The 20285-nt window shown below is 39.0% G+C and overlaps 1 protein-coding gene across 1 annotated transcript in view; it reads right to left on the reverse strand.

Moving 5' to 3' along the window:
- LOC139739077 (alkyldihydroxyacetonephosphate synthase, peroxisomal-like) overlaps positions 1-10484 on the reverse strand; it is a 29353-nt gene extending 18869 nt beyond the window's left edge. Inside the window, exons 1-6 of the mRNA XM_071649693.1 lie at positions 10442-10484; positions 9526-9638; positions 8982-9040; positions 6135-6227; positions 4701-4788; positions 2469-2589 (exon numbers count right to left, since the gene is read on the reverse strand). Of these exons, the coding sequence (XP_071505794.1) occupies positions 2469-2589; positions 4701-4788; positions 6135-6227; positions 8982-9040; positions 9526-9638; positions 10442-10484 (517 nt within the window). The remainder of the gene's footprint in view (positions 1-2468; positions 2590-4700; positions 4789-6134; positions 6228-8981; positions 9041-9525; positions 9639-10441) is intronic.
- Between the last annotated feature and the right edge of the window lie 9801 nt (positions 10485-20285).

The following is a 20285-nucleotide window of genomic DNA, read 5'->3' on the forward strand; positions in this document are numbered from 1 at the left end:
TAGTGTGTGAGGCAGGTGTCGAAAGAGAGTGTGTGAATACCGAACCATGATCATCTGTGTTTTTGTTATGAGATTATGTTTACGGTTTGCCCAGTCTGTAGGTCTACATGTCCTGTCGTATGACCTCGTTTCTTGATGTCAGTATTTTACGCGTTTCATTTGTATGAATACCCTTTTTTGTAATATCTATTGTCTCTTTTACGATGTAATTCTATGTGCAATTCAGTCGTATGACTGCGAGACATGAATACTTCAATAAAATACCATTTATCTATCTATCTAAATGCATTTTCTTCATTAAAACTTGTGTTAGGTTCATAAGAAAAAAAAATGTTTGTCACACACAGAGCCATGTGGACAAAGCTCCTACCCCAATATTCAACAGTACATACTGAAAAAATGTGAATGGAGGGGTAGTTTCTCGCGATGTGGGAATACATGGAAAATTAAATTAAAGTAGAGAGGTGGATTGCAGGGTATTATTGGGGACATGCCTGACTATGTTGTAAAAATAAATCCTTGTACAAACACGAGCAACTGGATGGAGCAAAGGCCACAGCCAAGCTGGAACTGTACTGATTCACTATTTCCACAGCTTGTGATATCATCAATTGTTTCACAAGCTGCATTCTCACCTTAAGAAGTGTGGAGGAATTTCGTTGCCATCATTCACACACACACAAATCACACGGCTGCACCCAAGGTGCTCTGAATATCTAGACTGTACATGCCTGAACAATGAATGTAGAATGACCCTGGGCACCCATGTGTGCAGACCTGCTGAGGCCAGTTGCATCTTCGGATTAAAAAAAATATACATATCAAGCCAGACCAATTTTTGCATCCTGATGGGTATTGTGAGTTTTAATGATTCTTTTGTGTTTCATTGCTCAAACACAAAAACTAAAAGTATTCACATCATGTCGCTTAATATGATTTTCAGGACCATCAGTTTAATGAGTGTGTGCGAACAGGCCTGTAGTCCGAAGGGTCTCAATGCCTCGAAATATGTCTGGAGATAATATCTTTCTTGTAATCAACTGATAACATGGGTCTTTAAAGCTAAACTCTGATATATGCATCCAGTGATTTGGGCCAGTGCTTTTGTTTTATCAATCCCAACTTCATGTGCATTTCCATGCCATTTTTATGACACAAAATACATCATACAAATGGTAAAATGTTACTAAAATCATATGTGAGGGAAAGTTATGAGATTCATCAAAGTTTCAAATGATTTAGTGAATTAATGACATGGGGTGTAATCAAACATACACACTGAATGAGCTGGTGATGTAAATCACTCCACAAGATTCTCCAAAACCTGATAATTAGCCCATTATTTGTGAACAAACTATTGAGTGAGTTGTAATATTAATATCGTGGTTTTGTGAAAAGTTGGGCAACTCTTAAATAACCCAACTCTCACATTGTATTTTTGCTTTGAATGAAACTTTCCATTCTATTTGTTTGATTTCACTTCATTATTACAGCCATCTGTGGAACACTAACTGGAATTTTACTTTCACTAAACTGTGTGAAGGTATCACATCACTGAGCAATGTATCAGCATAATATTCTATTTCAAATATGATTTGACATTTTAGGTTGTCATTGTGTGATGATGATTAATGATAGATGATTCTTGATTCCTGACATGCAGGGTACTGTCATCATTAGGTGTGAGTTTTCTTCAATTTTGTCTCCCTCTACAAGTAAAATTTGTAAGATCACAACTGCTGATCTATAATTCTATTTAACAAATATGATGTAAAAAAGGAACCAAGGGACTCGAACCTGTCATCTTCTGCTTTCCGGGTAGCAATACTACCACCAGGCTATCCCTGGCTGCCGGCAGTGACACGATGAACTTGTAGAGGGAGACAAAATTGAAGAAAACTCACACCTCACCCTTCATCCCTCTGCTTAATAATTTATTGCTTTCATTACTGCCATCTTGTGAGCCCTCTCAATGTTATCATGTTTGTTATGGAGTTCATTTACTGTTGTATTCCATGCATTTAGCATTCAGTAAAGTTTTATTCAATTAGAGTGATCATATTTGCACCACACACACACAAAAAAGGAAAGTAATGACACAACAGCTTTGAAACCTAGAAATTGTCCTAGTGTTTTTCATATTGGTTAAAGTAAAGAATATTGGTAAAAAGTAAAAGTAAAGTCAAAGTGTCATTAAAATTGAACACATAATTAGGAAGTTATAGAATTTTGAAACTCAAAATTCATTGGCGTTCAGGGATATATCATTACATTCTTATTAGTGCTGCAACAACAATGTGGCGGTGATGTGATAGCTTTGTACAGCACTCATATATTTTGTACATACAGATTTTATATCATCATGATTTTGGGCAATATTACAGCAACTCTTTCTATGCCCCTTTAGTTTATCAAGTGATCTGTGTCAATGACAAGAACTTGCAGACGATGGAAATAGCAACACCCACCATGAGCTCTGAAGAGTCTGTCGTGAGGATCGAATGTGCAGGAGATACTGGTCTTCTTGAGGTCCTGTACGAAACCCTCGTTGATGACCGGCTTTGGGATCTTCTCCGCTGGAATGTCCGGCTTTGTGAGAATGATAACAAGCACTGAATAGACACAAAACACAACATGCTCTGCACCATAATCAGAGCATTGCCTTCCTTGAGAGCAATACGACAAAGTGCCTAACGAATATGGGGGTATTTTGGGAATATATGTGACCGTGCACCTCAAAACGAACATAAAGTCGCACACACTGATTTTGCGTGAGGACTGAAAATAAGTGAAATGGGTCAACCTAGCCGAACTTGACTTTTTCATATTTTCTGAAAGAGCGGGTCTTCTTTTACACTATGCTAAAATGTGGTATCATAAAACGGGCAGGAAAGTGTGTTTTTTAGCAGTTTATCTCGAACATTTTTGGTGGAATAGTGTGATTAGGTGTGTCTTTAGAATCCCTTTTTCATTTCTGAAAAACCTTGTCCACACTCTTCACTTTCAATTCTAGTAACTTTTGAAAGGTTAGTGCTACTGCTTTGAAAGTTGGCATTAATTATGGACAGAATGTGTTAATGAGACATGCCTAATTTCACTTTAATATAATAATCCCTTCATTGTTGTTACTCTGGTGGTTTACTTCCTGTTTTTTGTCCCATTCATCGCACAGCCAGCATGGTTTGGTAAAGATTAAGCGCTTGAATAGACACTGTACCAGTACTTCAGAGCCTCTTTTCTCAGTTCACACTGTTCGTGAGTTTGTGCTTTCTTTCCAATAATACTTATTTAGATAGGTTAGGAGAGTCCATTTGATTTGAGTTGTACATCATTTTAAAGCTTAAAGTCTGCTCTTTCAGAAGATGGTCTTAACTGAAAATTCATGTCTGGCGACTTTTTGTTTGTTTTGAGGTGCAGGGTCACATATGGTGCTGGTAACATGAGAGGATGCAATCTATAAAAGCATTTTGGGTTTTAGAGTGTCAAGACAATTTGAACTTTGATCTCCTCCTTTACGGGTAAAACATAATTATCATATGCCTGCAGAAACTGTCAGTTTTCACTCCAAAATGGACACATATGCATAAGAAATGTGTGAATCATGCTATGTAATGCAATTTCAGTTGAGTATTGATGAAAATTTCAAATATTTGCCAAAAAGGTGCACCGATACTGTAAAACATGACATATTCGCGGCATGAATTTTTCGCGAATTGGAGCCGACGGCCTTTTTTGCGGCATGAAATTTTCGCGAACTGCCACTGGCATTCAATGCATATAGCGAAGACAAGAACTTTCGCATGCATCTTAATTTCGCAAATCTTGGCGCTCGCGAAATTCGCGAAATTAAAATGCACGCGAAAATTCCTTGTTTTACAGTAGTTTTTGCTATCTCTGATCATGGTTGCTATGTAATGTTTTTTAATCGATTACAAATCGGGGCAAACCAGTATCCATCGATCTCCAACACGAGAGTGAATCGCATGCAGTTGAGAAATACTACTCCTAAGGCATGATCAATCATCAAGTATCCTACATGTACATGGCTGATTCATTCAGGGATAAAAATTGTGTACTATGATCTAAACTATTTGACACTTTTGATCTCAAAATACTCCCAAACAACTCATTATCCTGGCAAATTGTGTCAGCCAGATAAGTTTCTCGGTGGACCCTTTTGATATATATTGCAAGCATATCCAATACCGAGTCACCACTGCTGCAGTAGAGAAATATTGTGAAAATGACGCTGACATGAACACATCTGGAGATATATAGTACAAATATATACTCCCATCCATGAATTCATGAACAAGCAAAATTCCTTGAACTTGGCCTTGCACAAGAATCCATTGTGCAAAGAATTCCACTTTTAAAGTACTGTACGAGCTGAAATTTTCGCGGTGGTTTTATTTTCGCGAATTTCGCGAATCGCCTTTGAACCGCGAAAATAACAACACGGAAAAATAACGCGCAAATAGTTACGTTCAGTTAGACCTTCGCAACCGCGAAATTAACAACAGCGCGCAAGTGTCCTCCAAGTAGCAATTCGCGAAAATATCTGTACGCGAAAATTTCAGCTCGTATAGTAATAAGACAGAAACATAGATAGCAAAAGATAGATGACAGCTTGATAGAATTTCTTAAATTAACTTGGTTAAAAAGAAATTAAAAAAAAATGTCTAATTCTATCAACTTACCTGAGGCATACAACTTGACTGTAAGTTAACACCCTGGATTGTTTCCAACCAGGAGTTGAAAAATGGTAATGCTCCTTTGAGATGATACCTAATATTGAGGCAAGGCAAGGGAAACAAAATAGACTTTAGATGAATCAAAATGGTTCGTGTCTATGACTGTAAGAATGTGCAGTCATAATACAATTAACTCTGCAAATATGAAGTTTTTATTCTGAAATATCTTTGAAAAAAAAAATTATCAAGTGGAATATGAATATGTCTATTATTATTGCAACAACGTCATTTACATTACTCTTAAAAATGAGTATTTTAAAAGGGGAGAGAGGGTTTTTTTTTTTTTTAATTAGAATGTAGTCTTGATGGCAATTGATTAAAGGAAAAACACTCATTCATTTTTGTGGAACATACATTAATCACTTGCAGTGTAGCAAAATTATTAGCATGTTAAATAGTATACTCTGAAAAAAAAAGAAGACATATGAGGCAAATAACACTGTCGACATTTAGAGGATTGAACCAGGACATAGAACTCTAATTGACAGGATTGGAATAGTATGCAGGGTTCGAAATTGGCGATGGTCCGCTGGCCATTGGCCACCCAAAATCACGTCGGACTAGCTAAAAATCATAAAATTCTGAAGTTACAAGTCCGTCTGGCTAGCCAAAATATTGCTACAGTGTCAAAATTGATTCTAAGTAGTCCGCCTGGCTAGTTAAAAAAAAAGTTAAGTGCGACCCCTGGTATGTACTCCAGTGTTTACATGACAGGTTTTATCATTTCATTTGTTTTGTTAGTTTGCCCTCCCCCTCCTTTTTTTTCCCCATTTGCCTGTGAAACTGCTCTTCCTTTGTTTTGTATGTACACAAACAAAGACAAAGAATTACATGTCTTGCTACTTTTATATATATTCAAGGCAAAAAGGAGCAGTTACTAATCAGTGAAGTGCAATGACACAGGAGTAAAATAGCTACATTAACCTGTTGAGGAGAGTTTGACTTTGCTACAACACGCACTTCCCAAAGACACCTGTCCGAGTATACTCGGGACTCGTCCAAGCTCTATTGTGACAATTTATCTAATGAATGCCTGGCATTGATATGGTCATGACTTTCCAAGACATGTTCAACTTTTCCCCAAATTCCAAAATTGCCACAGATTGTCTTTATCTTTCTTATCTTATTACTGCTTTAAAGAGCTAAAATCCCAAGAATTTGTTTTTTCTTTTAAATAGTACAGTACCATTCGACAGCAGGATTACTTTCATCAATTTGTTGCGGACCACAAGTCAATAATTTCAGTAGGTCTTGGAAATACACTAAAACTGTTTTGATTTCTTCTCCAGTTGACTAAACAACGATAGTTACACATGATATATACCTGGTGGTCTCTTGTATGCATCGGATAACTCGCTACCTACTTTCTTGGTGTATTACCTGTTTCCAGAAAAAGAAATCCGCTCTGTGTCCTTGTCCAGCTCAAACTTGCTGTCCCTGAATCCCCAGCCATTCCACTTCAAGACATCTTGTCTAAAAAAAAAGGTGAATTTGAAAGTAAATTATTTACCTTTAAAAGAGAAAAAGGAACACCATTCAGACTGAAAAGAATTAATAATTTGGATTTGGTATTAATGAAGGTTAAAAAGACTACCAATTGGTATCATAACTCGAGATAGATAGTGATGCATCAGCACTCAATTTTCCCTTCAACCAACTGATCCCAAGGGCAGCCCAAACAGGCTGGTATATCATCAAAACATCAAGGTGGTAACCTGGAAAGTAAGAGTAAGACTTCAGTGTAAACATGGTTGAGGGCATTTTGTAATTCTGAAAATAGCAAATACTAGTGAAAATTGAGCAATGAAAGATAGGATTCCATCAGTGGAATCGGTGGATCCTGTTTTCTTTGCTCAATTTTCACTTATAATTTCTGGTCAGTTTCCTTTTGTTTGTATTTATCAATTACCAAATACTGATACAAAACAAAGAAACAGACAAAAAAAGTGCACTGATAATTTTACCTGTCTGATGTTGTAAACAAAAACAACATAACAAATGACGATATGGTTCTGATGACAGTGTCTGTGCTTTGCAAGTCGATCCATCTTTTATTTGCAGACCGATCTTTCGGTCAACTGTTAGTGTTGATCGAATCATGCAAAGTTGATGATACATTAATCATGTTATTGTTAATCGTAAAGCCAAAAGGTAGGGGGTTTAATATCAAATGGCTCATGCAAGCATGTAGCCCGACCAGACGCTGTTACGCTATGCGAAAACAGCGTCTGACGAGCGCGGCATGCAGCCTCAAAGTGAGGAACCTCAACACAACTACAAAACTTAGGAAAATGTATACTTTTCTCCTTTAAACAGAATACTTTACTCACGTTAAATGCATGTTTCTATTACAGAAGAATAGTTCGCCACACTGGGTACATGGAGACCACTTGCGATAAGTCCGTGGAACAAATAAAATGACACTTTCTGGCGCAATTCCTGACCGTCGGGCTTCGTCGTTGCAGGATTCAAAATGGCGCCTTGACTTATGCGCATGCGTGACCGGATGTGCTCCAGAGCGAGCGCGTGTGCGTTGAAAGTGTCGAACAAACCTTGGCGTCTGCTACACAATAACCGTGGTATGGAGCTCAATGCTCCTCGCCCGACCAGACGCCAGCCGCCGCCAAGCCCAGTACAGTTTATAGCTGCATACTAGTACTAGTAACCGTGCGTACGCTGCTTGAGTGTAGCAGCACGGTCGACAGCGCAACCTTTTGAAAGGGCATTCACATCACGTGACCACCCGATATCTAAACTTGGCCTGGCGTGAAAGATTGTGTACGGTGTGGACATGCTGGATATGATGATCAATTTCGGTAAGTTTCATTACGTACATTTGAATACTGATAGCATCAGATGTAGAGTAAATATTGAAGAGTATACTCGATGAGTTTGAGGTGACAAAAATGAACGTAAGTATCAAAAGTCGAAGCTATCGTGATACGATTACGTCGCTCTCCTAGTGGTTGGTGGTCGCGCTCGTACAGCCCTGTCGCGATGTACCATGTACAGCGACTGGGCTGTGTATAGTTAGCAAGCATGGTACATTGCCTGTAAAGTTGGATGGTCACAAAATGCTCACTATAGAAAAATACAAACTGGTTTGAGAGAGTTCCTTAATCTTAGAAGCAGATTTTTCAGAAAACGCACTATCAACGCTTGGAATAGCCTGCCAAATGGATTGGTTACTGCTTCAAATTTGAATATCTTCAAAAATGGTCTCGACAAATTGCAGATAACAATGTCAATTGTTATGGTCTGACATCACGCACGCTGCATAAATTATACAATGTTAAAGTTCAGTTTTTTCGAGACATCGGCATCGACGAGGCGTTTTCGACCGGGAGAACTACAGGACATCCTCAACTCCAGTACATCAAAGGTGAAAGGTGAATTTATGTCTAACACTTGTACACCTCATGCATGCTGCAAGACATGTATAGCCAGGTGCCCGCACCTCGTCAGGGGGCCCGAATACCGTCACCCCGCTTAAAATCGTTTTGAGCGCACTTGAACAAAAATGTATGCCCGGGACTGTGTTCTGTACGCTTGAAACTTGGCAGGACTACCACAACCAAGCAAATTGTGGTGAAAACCGAACAGTTTTTCGCGAAAATCTAAAATTTTAATAGGGCTATAGGAATAGAACTACGTGTTACTTAGTATATGTCACCCGCACGCATCTTTTACGTGTATGTCTATGGGAACATCACGGTCACCGCACACGTCTTTTACGTGCTAAGTCTATGGGAGAGCGGGTGACGAGTTGCGGGCCCCTTCCTTAGCGCGCAACTTTTTCGCATCGTTCGCCTTTCTTCTTCTTCTGATTAAGTCTGCCTCCTTCAATAGACTGAAGATTCTTGCAGACTGGTGCTATTTACATTATAATACAATTTATTTACAGATATTTACAAGCACATTTTGAAAATTTGACGAAAATACTAGCCACTGTGATCAACCGTTAGACGGTTTCGAAATGATCCCACAGATCGCCTTTGACGACGATAGCTGCAAATTTTCAATATCGATCAGTGAACTTGTGATTCCATTGGAATTTTCAGCATTTTTCCTGTATGTGAGTTGGATTTCAAAGAATTTCAGTGGCGAAATGTGATTCAATTATGGGCAAACATTAACTATGACGAGGTCCGGGTCACCCAAGTATACATGCAGTGCGGCTCATGCAGTGCAGTGACAAGTCAAGTGTGCTCAGCTCAGCTCACTCACCTCCGCTTTGGAATTCGAGCGGGCGCGGACTTACATCCACTGCAATGTATGGGACTGAACTAACGACAGAGCCGCCGCCTTGTGACTTGTCCAGGGTTACAGTTACCAAATACTCGCACGATGATCACTCAACCGTGGCTCACTGGGCTCGCTCGACCTTTGCACATTCGTGATCATACATCGAACGATGAAGTTTGTTGAACCTGTAAAGTTTGATGAACCGTGAACAAGGCTTTGCTCATGCCGAGACAACTGAGACTGAGAAGTTATAGCGCGCCATCTCTAGTCAAAAACGACGAGAACGAGAATCGCAGAATTTACGTATCATCGCGAGCTCAAAACCGGAGCTCTTTCTACACAATATACCGTTATATTTGAAGACAAAGCATACCTAGTATATAATGTTCATCCATCTATATCTTTTTACCTTTTTTCATTTGTTTTGATGAGAATATTTGGATATGAATATCAGTTGATAAACGGATACATGCGTTCAGCCAAGTTGAGTCATTGGACTCATAGACCTATATCTAGTGGTAGTTACTATATCTTCAATACTTTCCTTGTTTTCTTCACTTCCATCTTCAAACATTTGACCATGGAATGGTATCGAAGTTGTCTGCTTAGCTGGAGTAGCATCTCTTGATACTGCAGATACTGCAAGAATGAAAACGACTTAAATAATAAACAAGAGATAATCTGAATGCCCTTCTCGCGGAGACATGCAATCTGGCGAAAATGTTTTTTTTTTTTTTTGGGGGGGGGGGGGAGGGGCGAGGATCCATACTTGTCTCCGTCTGAACGAAACTAAAAGTTACGTTCAGACGGCAGGCCCTAACCTCGAGGTTTAGCTCTTGCCCCTGTTAAACTACGACGTGTCGTGTGTCCACACGACGAATCTTAACCTCGAGGTTACCGAAACCTCGATGTTAAAGGGATAGTACAGTTTTGGTGGAGGTGAGAATTGGGCTTTTAAATTTTTGCGAGATACCAAGAAAACACTTATAAAATAGTACAGAGCATACCATTTTAAGAGGAATTCAAAGTTTACTTGATGGAAATCGGGTTTGGAATGACGGAAACATCCAAAAACAAGGTAAAACAAAGCGATCGTGTGAAAGTGTGGGTCCCACACTTTATTAGAATCGCTCTTTTTGGATATCTCAGCTTTTTCAAAACCAATTTTCATCAAATAAACGTTGAATTCCTCATAAAATTACATGCTCTTTCATATTTCATGAGGTTTTTCATTATCTCACCAAAAAATGTTAGAAATCTGAAGTTAGGTCTCAACCGAAACTGTACAATCCCTTTAAGCGTCTGCCCCCCGTAACTACGAGTGGGTCCCACTCGATGTTAAAACCACAAAACCGGAAGTTTCAGCCCACACTGCTACGTGTGCAAGGCGTCCATTTTATTTTCTTCTTTAATAGTCCAACCTAGCTGTCGGACTCGCTTACCGGTACTCTTTTTCCCACCGGCGGCACCAGCTTCTTCTGTCATGGTATGCAGAGATAGCACTACACTGATGACTTTATGCCTTTATGAAGATATTCGTCGAAAACAATAAATTTAGCTTTGGAGAAGAATATGGAATACAGTAGCGAGTTCGACGTGTTCAGTTTCAGAGATCAAGCGCATGGGAAGAAAAGATGATGTTGTTGTGATGTGCGTCATTGGTTTTTCACCTCGGGCGCACGTGTAGTGTATTTGTGGTGTACGTTTGGGAGGTTGACCCGGAAGCAGAGGGAAATTGTGGTGGCTGGAGTTCACGGCGAGGTCACTTTAACTTCGAGTTCGTTGTTTTTTGTGTCCACACGGTGATTAACTACGAGTGGGGACCGCCCGCGGCTCGTGGTTAGAGCGCTAACCATAAGATTTCTCGTGGCTCGAAACATCGAGCAAACCTCGAGGTTTGCTAACTACGAGTGCGTCTTCACGGTCCCTAACTACAAGCTCTAACCTCGAAGTTTCCTAACCTCGAGGTTAAGGGCTCCCGTCTGAACGTAACTTATCAGTTACGTTCAGACGGAAGCCCTTAACCTCGAGATAGTTACGTTCAGACGGGAGCCCTTGCAGCTCTCTCCCCGAAAGGTCATGCAAAGGTCAAATAGGGAAGTGGGAGATGTACATTCTTTGGGGGTTTTTTTCTTTACTGAATTATAATATCTGTCAAGGAACGCCACGTACATGTGAATATTAAAACTAGTTGATATGGCTCAAGTTAAGATGTACTGGCCATAATCTGTAGAGTGGTGAAGAGATCATGTTAAGCTAATAAAAAGTCACCCTCTTTCAGTAATTGTGCTTATGGGTATTTTTTGTCATTATCTGTATAACCAAGTACACATCAACGCAAATTACATTATTCACGACCTGATCGTATTATCTGCTGTTGTGATAATATACTATAATCTTTATAATTTTATGATCTTTACAATCTAAATAATAATTAAGATGTCATTGTTTTCATGATAAAAGATTCATCCTTGGATTTCTCATTTTTGTCATATTATCATATCCGTTATAATACAAGCATCATCGTCATCATCACGGAAACTAAATAAAGGACTACAGCGGCAAGGCACGGTTCCCTACATTTCTTTCTTTCTTTATTCCAAACATAATTTATACCAGGTTTCCCATCGGAGGAAAGAAGTATAAAAAAGAGATGTACAAAGAGGCTCTCAGCTTCCTGAAAAGAACCATGGTCGAGGCATTGCAGAGGGGTGAAAGTACTGCAGTAATTGGAAGAGCTTCGTTGGCTCTTGAGGTAGAATACTCACACTCGTATATATACATGTATATCCACAATGCATTTATTGACAATACATCACAGAATGTATCTTTTCAGTAATACCAAAAAACACCCTCAAGTTATGTACACCCTTTCACATTAAAACAGGGACAATGGAACTTCCGCTAGTATGTGTGTGTATGTATGTGTTGGGGGGGGGGAGGATTCTGAGGGGTGGGACTAATTAACCAGCTATTCAAGTTCAAGTTCAAGTTGATTTATTTCATTTCCAACAAACAAATAATTAGAAATACAATAAATGTTCGTATATACACTCAGATGTCAGGAAATCAGTACAACAAAGCGATGAACATAAGAACATGCAGTGTGAAGACATAGGTAAATTATCAACAAAGATACAAATAAATGTTATATCATTATGGTAAAGGCAGAAACAAAGTTGCTGGAAATGGAGGGGACTGCTAATAAGCAGAGCTTGTAGTATGCAGTCTCCTCATGAGAAAAAAAAAGTTTAAAAAAGTCAAATTGCAGAAAAGAAGGCAATTTGCCTAAGAGATACAAAAAAGACAGAGTAATACACACATACATGCACACACGGGAACCGAAGGCACAGAAGGGCGGGGGTTCTTGGGTGAAATCCTTAGGAAATAAAGATTCTCAGTTAGTTTTAGTTTTAGTTGGGTGACGTTTTCGGATTGCAAAGAATGTACACTTGGGGTTTTTTTAATGTTAAACGAAGCCGTTGGTTTGTTTGTTTATTTTCTTTGAAAACAGAGCGTAGGCGACGCGTCCTGCTGTCTTATAGTTTAGATAGACATCTGTATAATCCCGACCAAGAACATCTGTATTTATTTCTCATTCAATGTCATTGCATTAACCGAAGTGCCCCGTTTGGCGACTTAATCCCTCTGTATGAAAGCTATAATACTGCGCGAGCTACGTTTAAGTGTGTGTCTCGTCACAAAGATAAAACTCTACAATTTGTCTCAGAAACTTTCATACAATGGATAATTGCCAATCATTACAAGTGGCAATGGACTCTGGTAACGTACGTTCTGACAAATCTTCTTTTTTCCCCTTGCTCCATACCCCTTTCAGCGAAACCCATTCTCTCTGTTTTTATCAAAGAACAACGCCCCAAGATGAACAACGTTTACGTATTTAAATATAGTTGTGAGAATGCATACGATGGGCGATTTGAATAGCTACACGCTTCACACTGCAAATTCATCAGCATACCAGTAGAACGTTTTCCGAGGCCATTGAGTATACCCATGACAGAACTTCAACATCATTACCACAGTATTATACAAGCATATTTCGGAATGATACCTGCCTAGCTATAACCTCAATGTATCACCTGAATTCAGCAAACCTATATTCAGCACATAGAATAATGGAAAACATTAATGCTTAGTAATAATGATAATAAGGTCTTGATTACCCAGTGTAGCCTCTTCAGTGTTGCCACTACTCGACCAGAGGACCCTGCCATTATCATTACCCGAGCGTTGCCAGGTCACACATCACATGACTAAAACGTTTAAGTTTGTAAAAAATGACAGGAAATAGAAATATATAACACAATGTCACATGGTAAAAGAGTTGCAAACAAGACATACGGTTTACGTGTATAGTCCTAGATGGAATTTTATACACAACATGATATTGGATACAGTGTGAAAGGTAGAATAACCATTGGATATCATAAGACTAAGAGGGGAAAATGATGTGTCAATGTGCACTATTCAGTTCGACGGAACTTCATTTTGTTTTTGAAAGAACCTACTGAAATCAAAGCTAAACCTTACATTGTGTCCATCAGGATAGAAATGTATGGCAGACAGTTTAAGGACAAGGTAAAGAAGTGGCGCATTGAGTACACAGTTACGTAATGTACGCAAAGTGACTTGAAAGAAAAGCCAACACATAACCCGCACTCCCCCTTGTGTTCACACGCGTTCATTAAGAGCCTCTTTCTGAGCTAAACACTTCTCATTTTATAAATACTGTACATAAGCACTTGCGCCGGCGGGATGTTAAGGGGGTGGGGCAGAGAACACCCCCAAAAATGTGTTTACAATAGTTGCTCTGCTGTTTTATACTCAAGCTGCCCAAATATCAGATTGCCGATGGAACAATTCTACGGTCACCAATTAAAAACAAAACGCAGAAAGTTTTTGAAAGTATGAGAAACATCACTCATTTATATACTCATTAAATGTGGAAACCTCATATCCATCCACACCTTTTACTCAGTCACAGTGCCATCGATCGTCTTGATATATTCTATCATTCATAAACTTTGGTAAAATGTCTTTCATAGTGTCAATGATGAGCACGATGTTACTGTCCACTAGTTGTATATATACAACGATTCACAATCAGCAAAATATCATATATGGACTTTCTATTTCACGCTTAAGATTTAATCCCTTGAACAGAACACTCATTTCAATTGACAAATTTTATTCTATTATCTCCAAAAATACAATCATTATGTAATCAATCAGAGCAGTAAGAGTATCCGCTTCCACAAAGAATACGATTTCGCAATCAAAAGCCTTCGGATCCTTGTACACACTCTTCCAGAAATGGTCTTTGCGCATGCCATTGTGAAATACAGACATACACCTCCTCTATAAATAGACCAAAATAAATTTATTTACAGCGTTTACTTTCTGCCTCTTCATGTGTATATTCAACAAGAAAAAAAAAGACTTCTCAATGTCTGTCTGTTTTGCAGGTAGACAATAAGAAATCTCTCATTTACATATGTCTGCAATGCACCACAATATGATATGTGTATTTTTTTTTTCATTGAATTGTGAATGTTATGTAGGCACTCCAACTTGTATTGCCAATTGACCTTCTCAGTATATACCTGATAATCTTTGCATAAATCTAAATGCCAATTAGATCTCTATAGAGAACAAAAAATTTCGAAACGGAAAATGCTAAAAATAACAAATTGATAAGATGTGCATAATGTAAAATGAAATCTAGAATTCTCATTTCTATACATTTCTGTAATTTTGCATGACCAAACATGATATATATATCCATTATAAAGCCTACAAGTCATGACGTTATCTATAAATATCATGATACAACTTCCACGGAACATGCTACACAAATTAAGGGATCGTATAGTTTTGGTTGAGACCTAATTTCAGGTTTCTAATATTTTTTGGTGAGATAATGAGAAATCTCTTATGAAATATGAAAGGGCATGAGGAATTCAATGTTTATTTTATGAAAATTGGTTTCGAAATGGCTGAGATATCCAAAACAGAGCGATTCTAATAAAGTATGGGACGCACACTTTTTTACGATCTCTTTCTTTTACTATGTTTTTGGATGTTCCAAACATTCCAAACCCGATTTTCATCATATAAACTTTGAATTTCTCTTAGAATGTTATGCTCTGTACTATTTCATAAGTGTTTTTTTTTTTTTGGGTATCTCGCAAAAAGTTAAAAACCCAATTCTCATCTCCACCAATACTGTACCATCCCTTAAATGTATGTTGTGTTAGTGATCAAAAAAGATCCACTCGATTATGAAAAAAAAACAACTATACATAAAAGTACAGCATTCAACTTCATTATTGTACATTTTGAATGATTCAGAAATTCATACTTGACAAGGATTTGCAGCAATAACGCCATACAGAATGTGCAGGAAACATTACAGTAGCACTGTATTCGCATCGGCATGTAAACTACTGGAATATCAGGGACAACACAGATATACGTAGATTTGTCCGGATTGACAGTCACATGTTATAAGAGGGCTCTTTCTTAATCCCAAACGCCCACCAACCATACAGGTGTTCACCAGCCACAGATGCAGATCGGGGAAAAAAATGAGATAGAATATAATTATATTCATCATACCCGCAAGGTTATTTACAAAACATAAATGAATGCTAACAAATAAATTCACCTATAACATTAAGAAAATGTAAAAGAAATTTTCTGTAGCTTAACTACCAAACCATACTGAAACTCATCATATTACTGCATTCACAATTTGTGCGGAGACCATAAAGAGGGGAGCATTATCTCACTGCAGAATGTTGCCAGGTTTATGAGTGATTACACTTTTCTAGATTTGAATAGATTATTCATTCATAGTCAGTCACTGCTGGGGGGGGGGGAGTACAGTTGGGGCACCAAGGGAAAAAAAACAACTTGACGCACGAGGGTCTCATCTACATGCTTCGACGGTAAATGAAGGCACTGAATACCTTACCTTACGCCCCATTTAACCATTTTGCTTTACTTGTAGCAAGCTACACTACCACATCGACGTTGAGCAAGCACTGTCTGGAAATGTCCTGCCAGCTCCTGCGCCGATGGACGCTCATCTGGGACCTTCGAGAAGCAGCGTTGAAGTAGGTGCCGCAGACTCTTGTCCTGCACGTTTTGCAGGATTGGTGGTGTGACGTCATCCTCTTTCAGCCTGTCCAAGAGCTGAAAATCTAACTTGATGCCGTCCCACATCTTCTTTCGCGTGAATAGCTCGAGCAGCACGCTGGATAACGACCAGACGTCGGACTTAGGCGATGCCTCCTTACCCTGGATAGCTTCGGGAGAGGTCCATCGCTGTGCTCCAGCCCGTATGCCAGATGACTCAAAACTTAGGCCCGATGTAATGAAGGCGTGCCCGAGTCCGAGGTCACACACGAACGGCTCGCCGTCTTTTTGTCTCACCTTGTGTCGATAATGATTAATGGGGAAAATATCAATGAAGAGCGAGGAAAAGCGCGGCATCATTGCTTTATCATAAACAAATTCACTTTTACACTATCATGTAATTTCATTAATAGTAAAATATGTTTTAAATGACATTATGAGAGAAGTTCACTCTCTTTGCGAGTGACTGAATAACAATGTTCTTTACGGGAAAGCTCGGCCGGTCACCAAGCCCTTTCTTCTTTACCAAAAAAAAAAAGAGAAAAAAAGAAAGAAATCTAAACTATCTTGTTCTTCTCATGCGATACTTAAGGCGGGTTGACTGGGTAGGATATCTTAAAGTAAAATTCAGAATCTCATATCGTAAACTTGGTATGGTTATCATGAGGAGTTTGCTTTGTTATATATTGTTTGTGTTGTGCATTGTTCCCTATTTGTATTTAAGTTTTCATTCTCACTTCTTTGTAGCTCTTTGAGCACATCTGTGGCTATGGCGCTATATAAATTACCATTATTTTTATCACGAAACCATGTTCGTCATGTTCGTCTTGTAGATCATTACTTTTCAACATGCATGATGCTTACTTGTCTTGACTCGATGCAGTTTACGTTTTCTGATGATAGTTTGCAATCACTTCTTTTCTGTCATTTCATCATTTCTACTCTATAGACATGTAAATGGTTGTTGTGTTTCAGGTATTGAAGGTCACGGTGCTTCAAGAATTATATAACTTTACATTGCATCAACTCTAACTGTTCTTGAATTTGTTGGTCTTTGTCTTACACCTTATTTTCTTCGTTTATGGTTTCGGATGCCTGGTTTGAATGAAATTATCTCGACACAGATATGTAAAGCCGTAGGTACCTTGCTGATTCTAAAACTTTATACACTAGATCTCATGATTCTGAAACCAAAACAAGGGGCGGGGAAGCTGGCTGTCCAAAATAGAGATAGATTTTAGCCAGTTTACTACATAACCGGGGCCCCATTTCATAAAAGGTTGATACGATAACAGCTCTTGCTGGAATGGCAATTGTCATGGTAACGACAAGAATCCAGCTTCCTGATTGGCTGTTGCTATTGGAAGTTGCCATTCCAGCAAGAGTTGTCATCCTAACATCTTTTATGAAACAGGGCCCAGATGTGTGAAAACAACTTCCATATGTTAGTTTGGAGTACTCAGTTTTAGAGTTTGATGATTTTAGTGCGTGCACGAGGTAAATGGCTAATGACTTGTTTTGTGGCTTTATTTCCTTGATAGTAAGACCAGTAAGAATACAACAACCAGATCTATCCTGAGCATACACTACCTCCCTGCTATGAATGTACAAAGATCTAATGATGGAATAATAGTGGAATAGTGTCCGCCTACTTTGACGCGTTATATTAATGCAACAACATACCAGCACGTTAGACGGCTTGATGTCGGAGTGGGTGAACCCTTCAGCATGGATGTGTGCGATGGCGTCACAAATCTTCCTAGCAACGGTCAGTTTCCCCTCATCAGTTTCCTGCACAGAAGAAGAAAGAAAATGAGAACATGCCATTATCCATGGCCGATTAGTTGGTGCTGTTTTGCTTCTTTATTATCCCCTTGTCAATTCTGTCGTCAAAATTACGATCATTATTGTCGTACTAATGGGGTCATCCCACGAGACCGACACCAACGAATCATACAGCCCACGAGTTCGACAATGAAAACAGGTCCATGAAACACAAAGCTCACGAGTCATACAGCCCATGAGTTCGATGCGTACTAAACAAATAAAGCCCACGAGTTCGACACTAGGTAAAAACAGCCCACGAGTTCGACAGATACAACACGGGGCTTAATGTGTCGGTCTCGTGGGGCTTGTTAGCTTAATGTCAAACTAATGGGCTGTATGACTCGAGGGCTGTATGACTTGCAAGTTGTATGACTCCTTGACTCGTGGGCTGTATGACTCGTGGGTGTCGGTCTCGTGACGTGCACCCGTAATTTATGGACCTTCCTCGTTGCATCCCTGTTTCATCTAAACGTGAAATCCATGAATCATATGTTTCGGCGTGTATTTCCACGCACTTAATAAGATAAATCAACACTTTGAGACACGAAACGCAGTGAAATACACTTTTGGCTCTTTCACATGACCTTGCAAAGATTATCAAATCCTTTTATCAGTTCCATACCCATGCAGATTTGCAAAAATCGACGACGGCGTGCAGATTGTGCTGTATTATGGATAGTTTTATGTGTGTTAAGAATACTTCCTGCGAACATAACTGATCGAGTAAGCCTAAGTATAGCTACTTCCGACTTGTCTGTATTATTAATCTGTCAGGTTTCACTTTAATAAGGAAACACGGTTATGTGTTTATATTATACAAGTATATTGTATCACATCCCTGTGGAGAGACTATTCCGTTTTCATGTTATGACATCTGCACGGGCTCGTGCGCTCATGCACAGCACAGGCGTCTTCTTGGATACCAGGACATCAAATCACCCTCTGTCCATGTTTATTCTGAAACAATGTGCGACAAAATAAGGGGGGAAATAAATCACAGTCAACCTGCCTATTGTTTGCTTTATCTTGTAAAGTACTTGTATTTCGCATATGAAATTGCTTTAGCAACGATTTCGCAATATACACTGCAACTGCCCATGTATTTTATATGATTTAAGAGAGCTATTATCTTCTGTGCATGTAGTTTTTAGATTTGTCACAGCTCCGTCTTGTTTTTATCCAGGCTGGCTGTCGGTGGACAACACTGGATAAAAGCAGGAAAGCATGTTCAAAATGTTTTCGTGACGCTTTTGATAGAAACAAGTGCACAAATTGATTAACGAGCGATGAATGTCCATGTGTAGTAGGTTCATGATTTTACTGTGTCATCTGGTTTGGGGTTTGCAGGTAACAATATTTTAAGAGAATGGAAGCTATAGTGAGATAGACTCGCAAAATAACTGTGAAATGTTACGTCTTTAAAAGGAATGTACAGATCGGATCGTCAATATGGCAGATGGTATTTATGTTAAACGACAATCACCCACTACATGATTATTTTGTATTCCTATGATCAGGCAGAAGACCCCAGTCTCTCAAATGTATGTCGTACAAATGGAGATGCAGATGCAGATTCTTTTGTTCCATACTCAATCGGGATGCACAATAACAGCTGCTGATTTTTGCATAAAGTGAAGAGAGAGCTGCAACTGCATGGTTTTGAGTATGAAGGGGCGGGGCAGGGGTGGGGGTGGATGTTTGTGCATTCCTAGAAACACATGGAAGAATCAATGAATTGTGGAATTATTTTTCGTGCAGAACAATTTTCAAATGAAATAAGTTAAAATAATATTGTTTCTTTGGAAATATCATTTTGTTTTGTTTTTCAGTTTAACAGGACATCAGTGGGGGCGGGGGGAGGAGCAGTAAAGGGCAGTGTGTTTTCTAACTTTAATGGATAATGATATTGTGTAGTTTATATGAAGCTTCTCTTTAATGAATTGCGGGAGCTGATTCTTTATATAGTTTTCTGTATATATATATATATATATATATATATATATATATATATATATATATATATAATGTGAGAGATCGTTCCCAGTGACCGCGCGGAATTATTTGAAAAAAAGAACGGCCCCCTTAGAAAGAACCCCTTTCGTCTTAACATACAGTCCCGCCACCGCCAAACTGCACAAAATTCTCAAAAAGGAACAAAAAACCCTAAATGAATCAGCTTCACTCTCAGAGATACATTCGGATCCCCCGTTGGTTGCATACCGACGCCCCCGCACCCTCCGCGACCTACTAACATACTCTGGCGCCCCCAAAAATGACCAGCTGAATGAGGACAACACA

This window comes from Diadema antillarum, unplaced genomic scaffold, assembly GCF_040938485.1.
Source record: "Diadema antillarum isolate AM-2024a unplaced genomic scaffold, OU_Dant_1.0 seq00000782_RagTag, whole genome shotgun sequence".
Classification (NCBI taxonomy): domain Eukaryota; kingdom Metazoa; phylum Echinodermata; class Echinoidea; order Diadematoida; family Diadematidae; genus Diadema; species Diadema antillarum.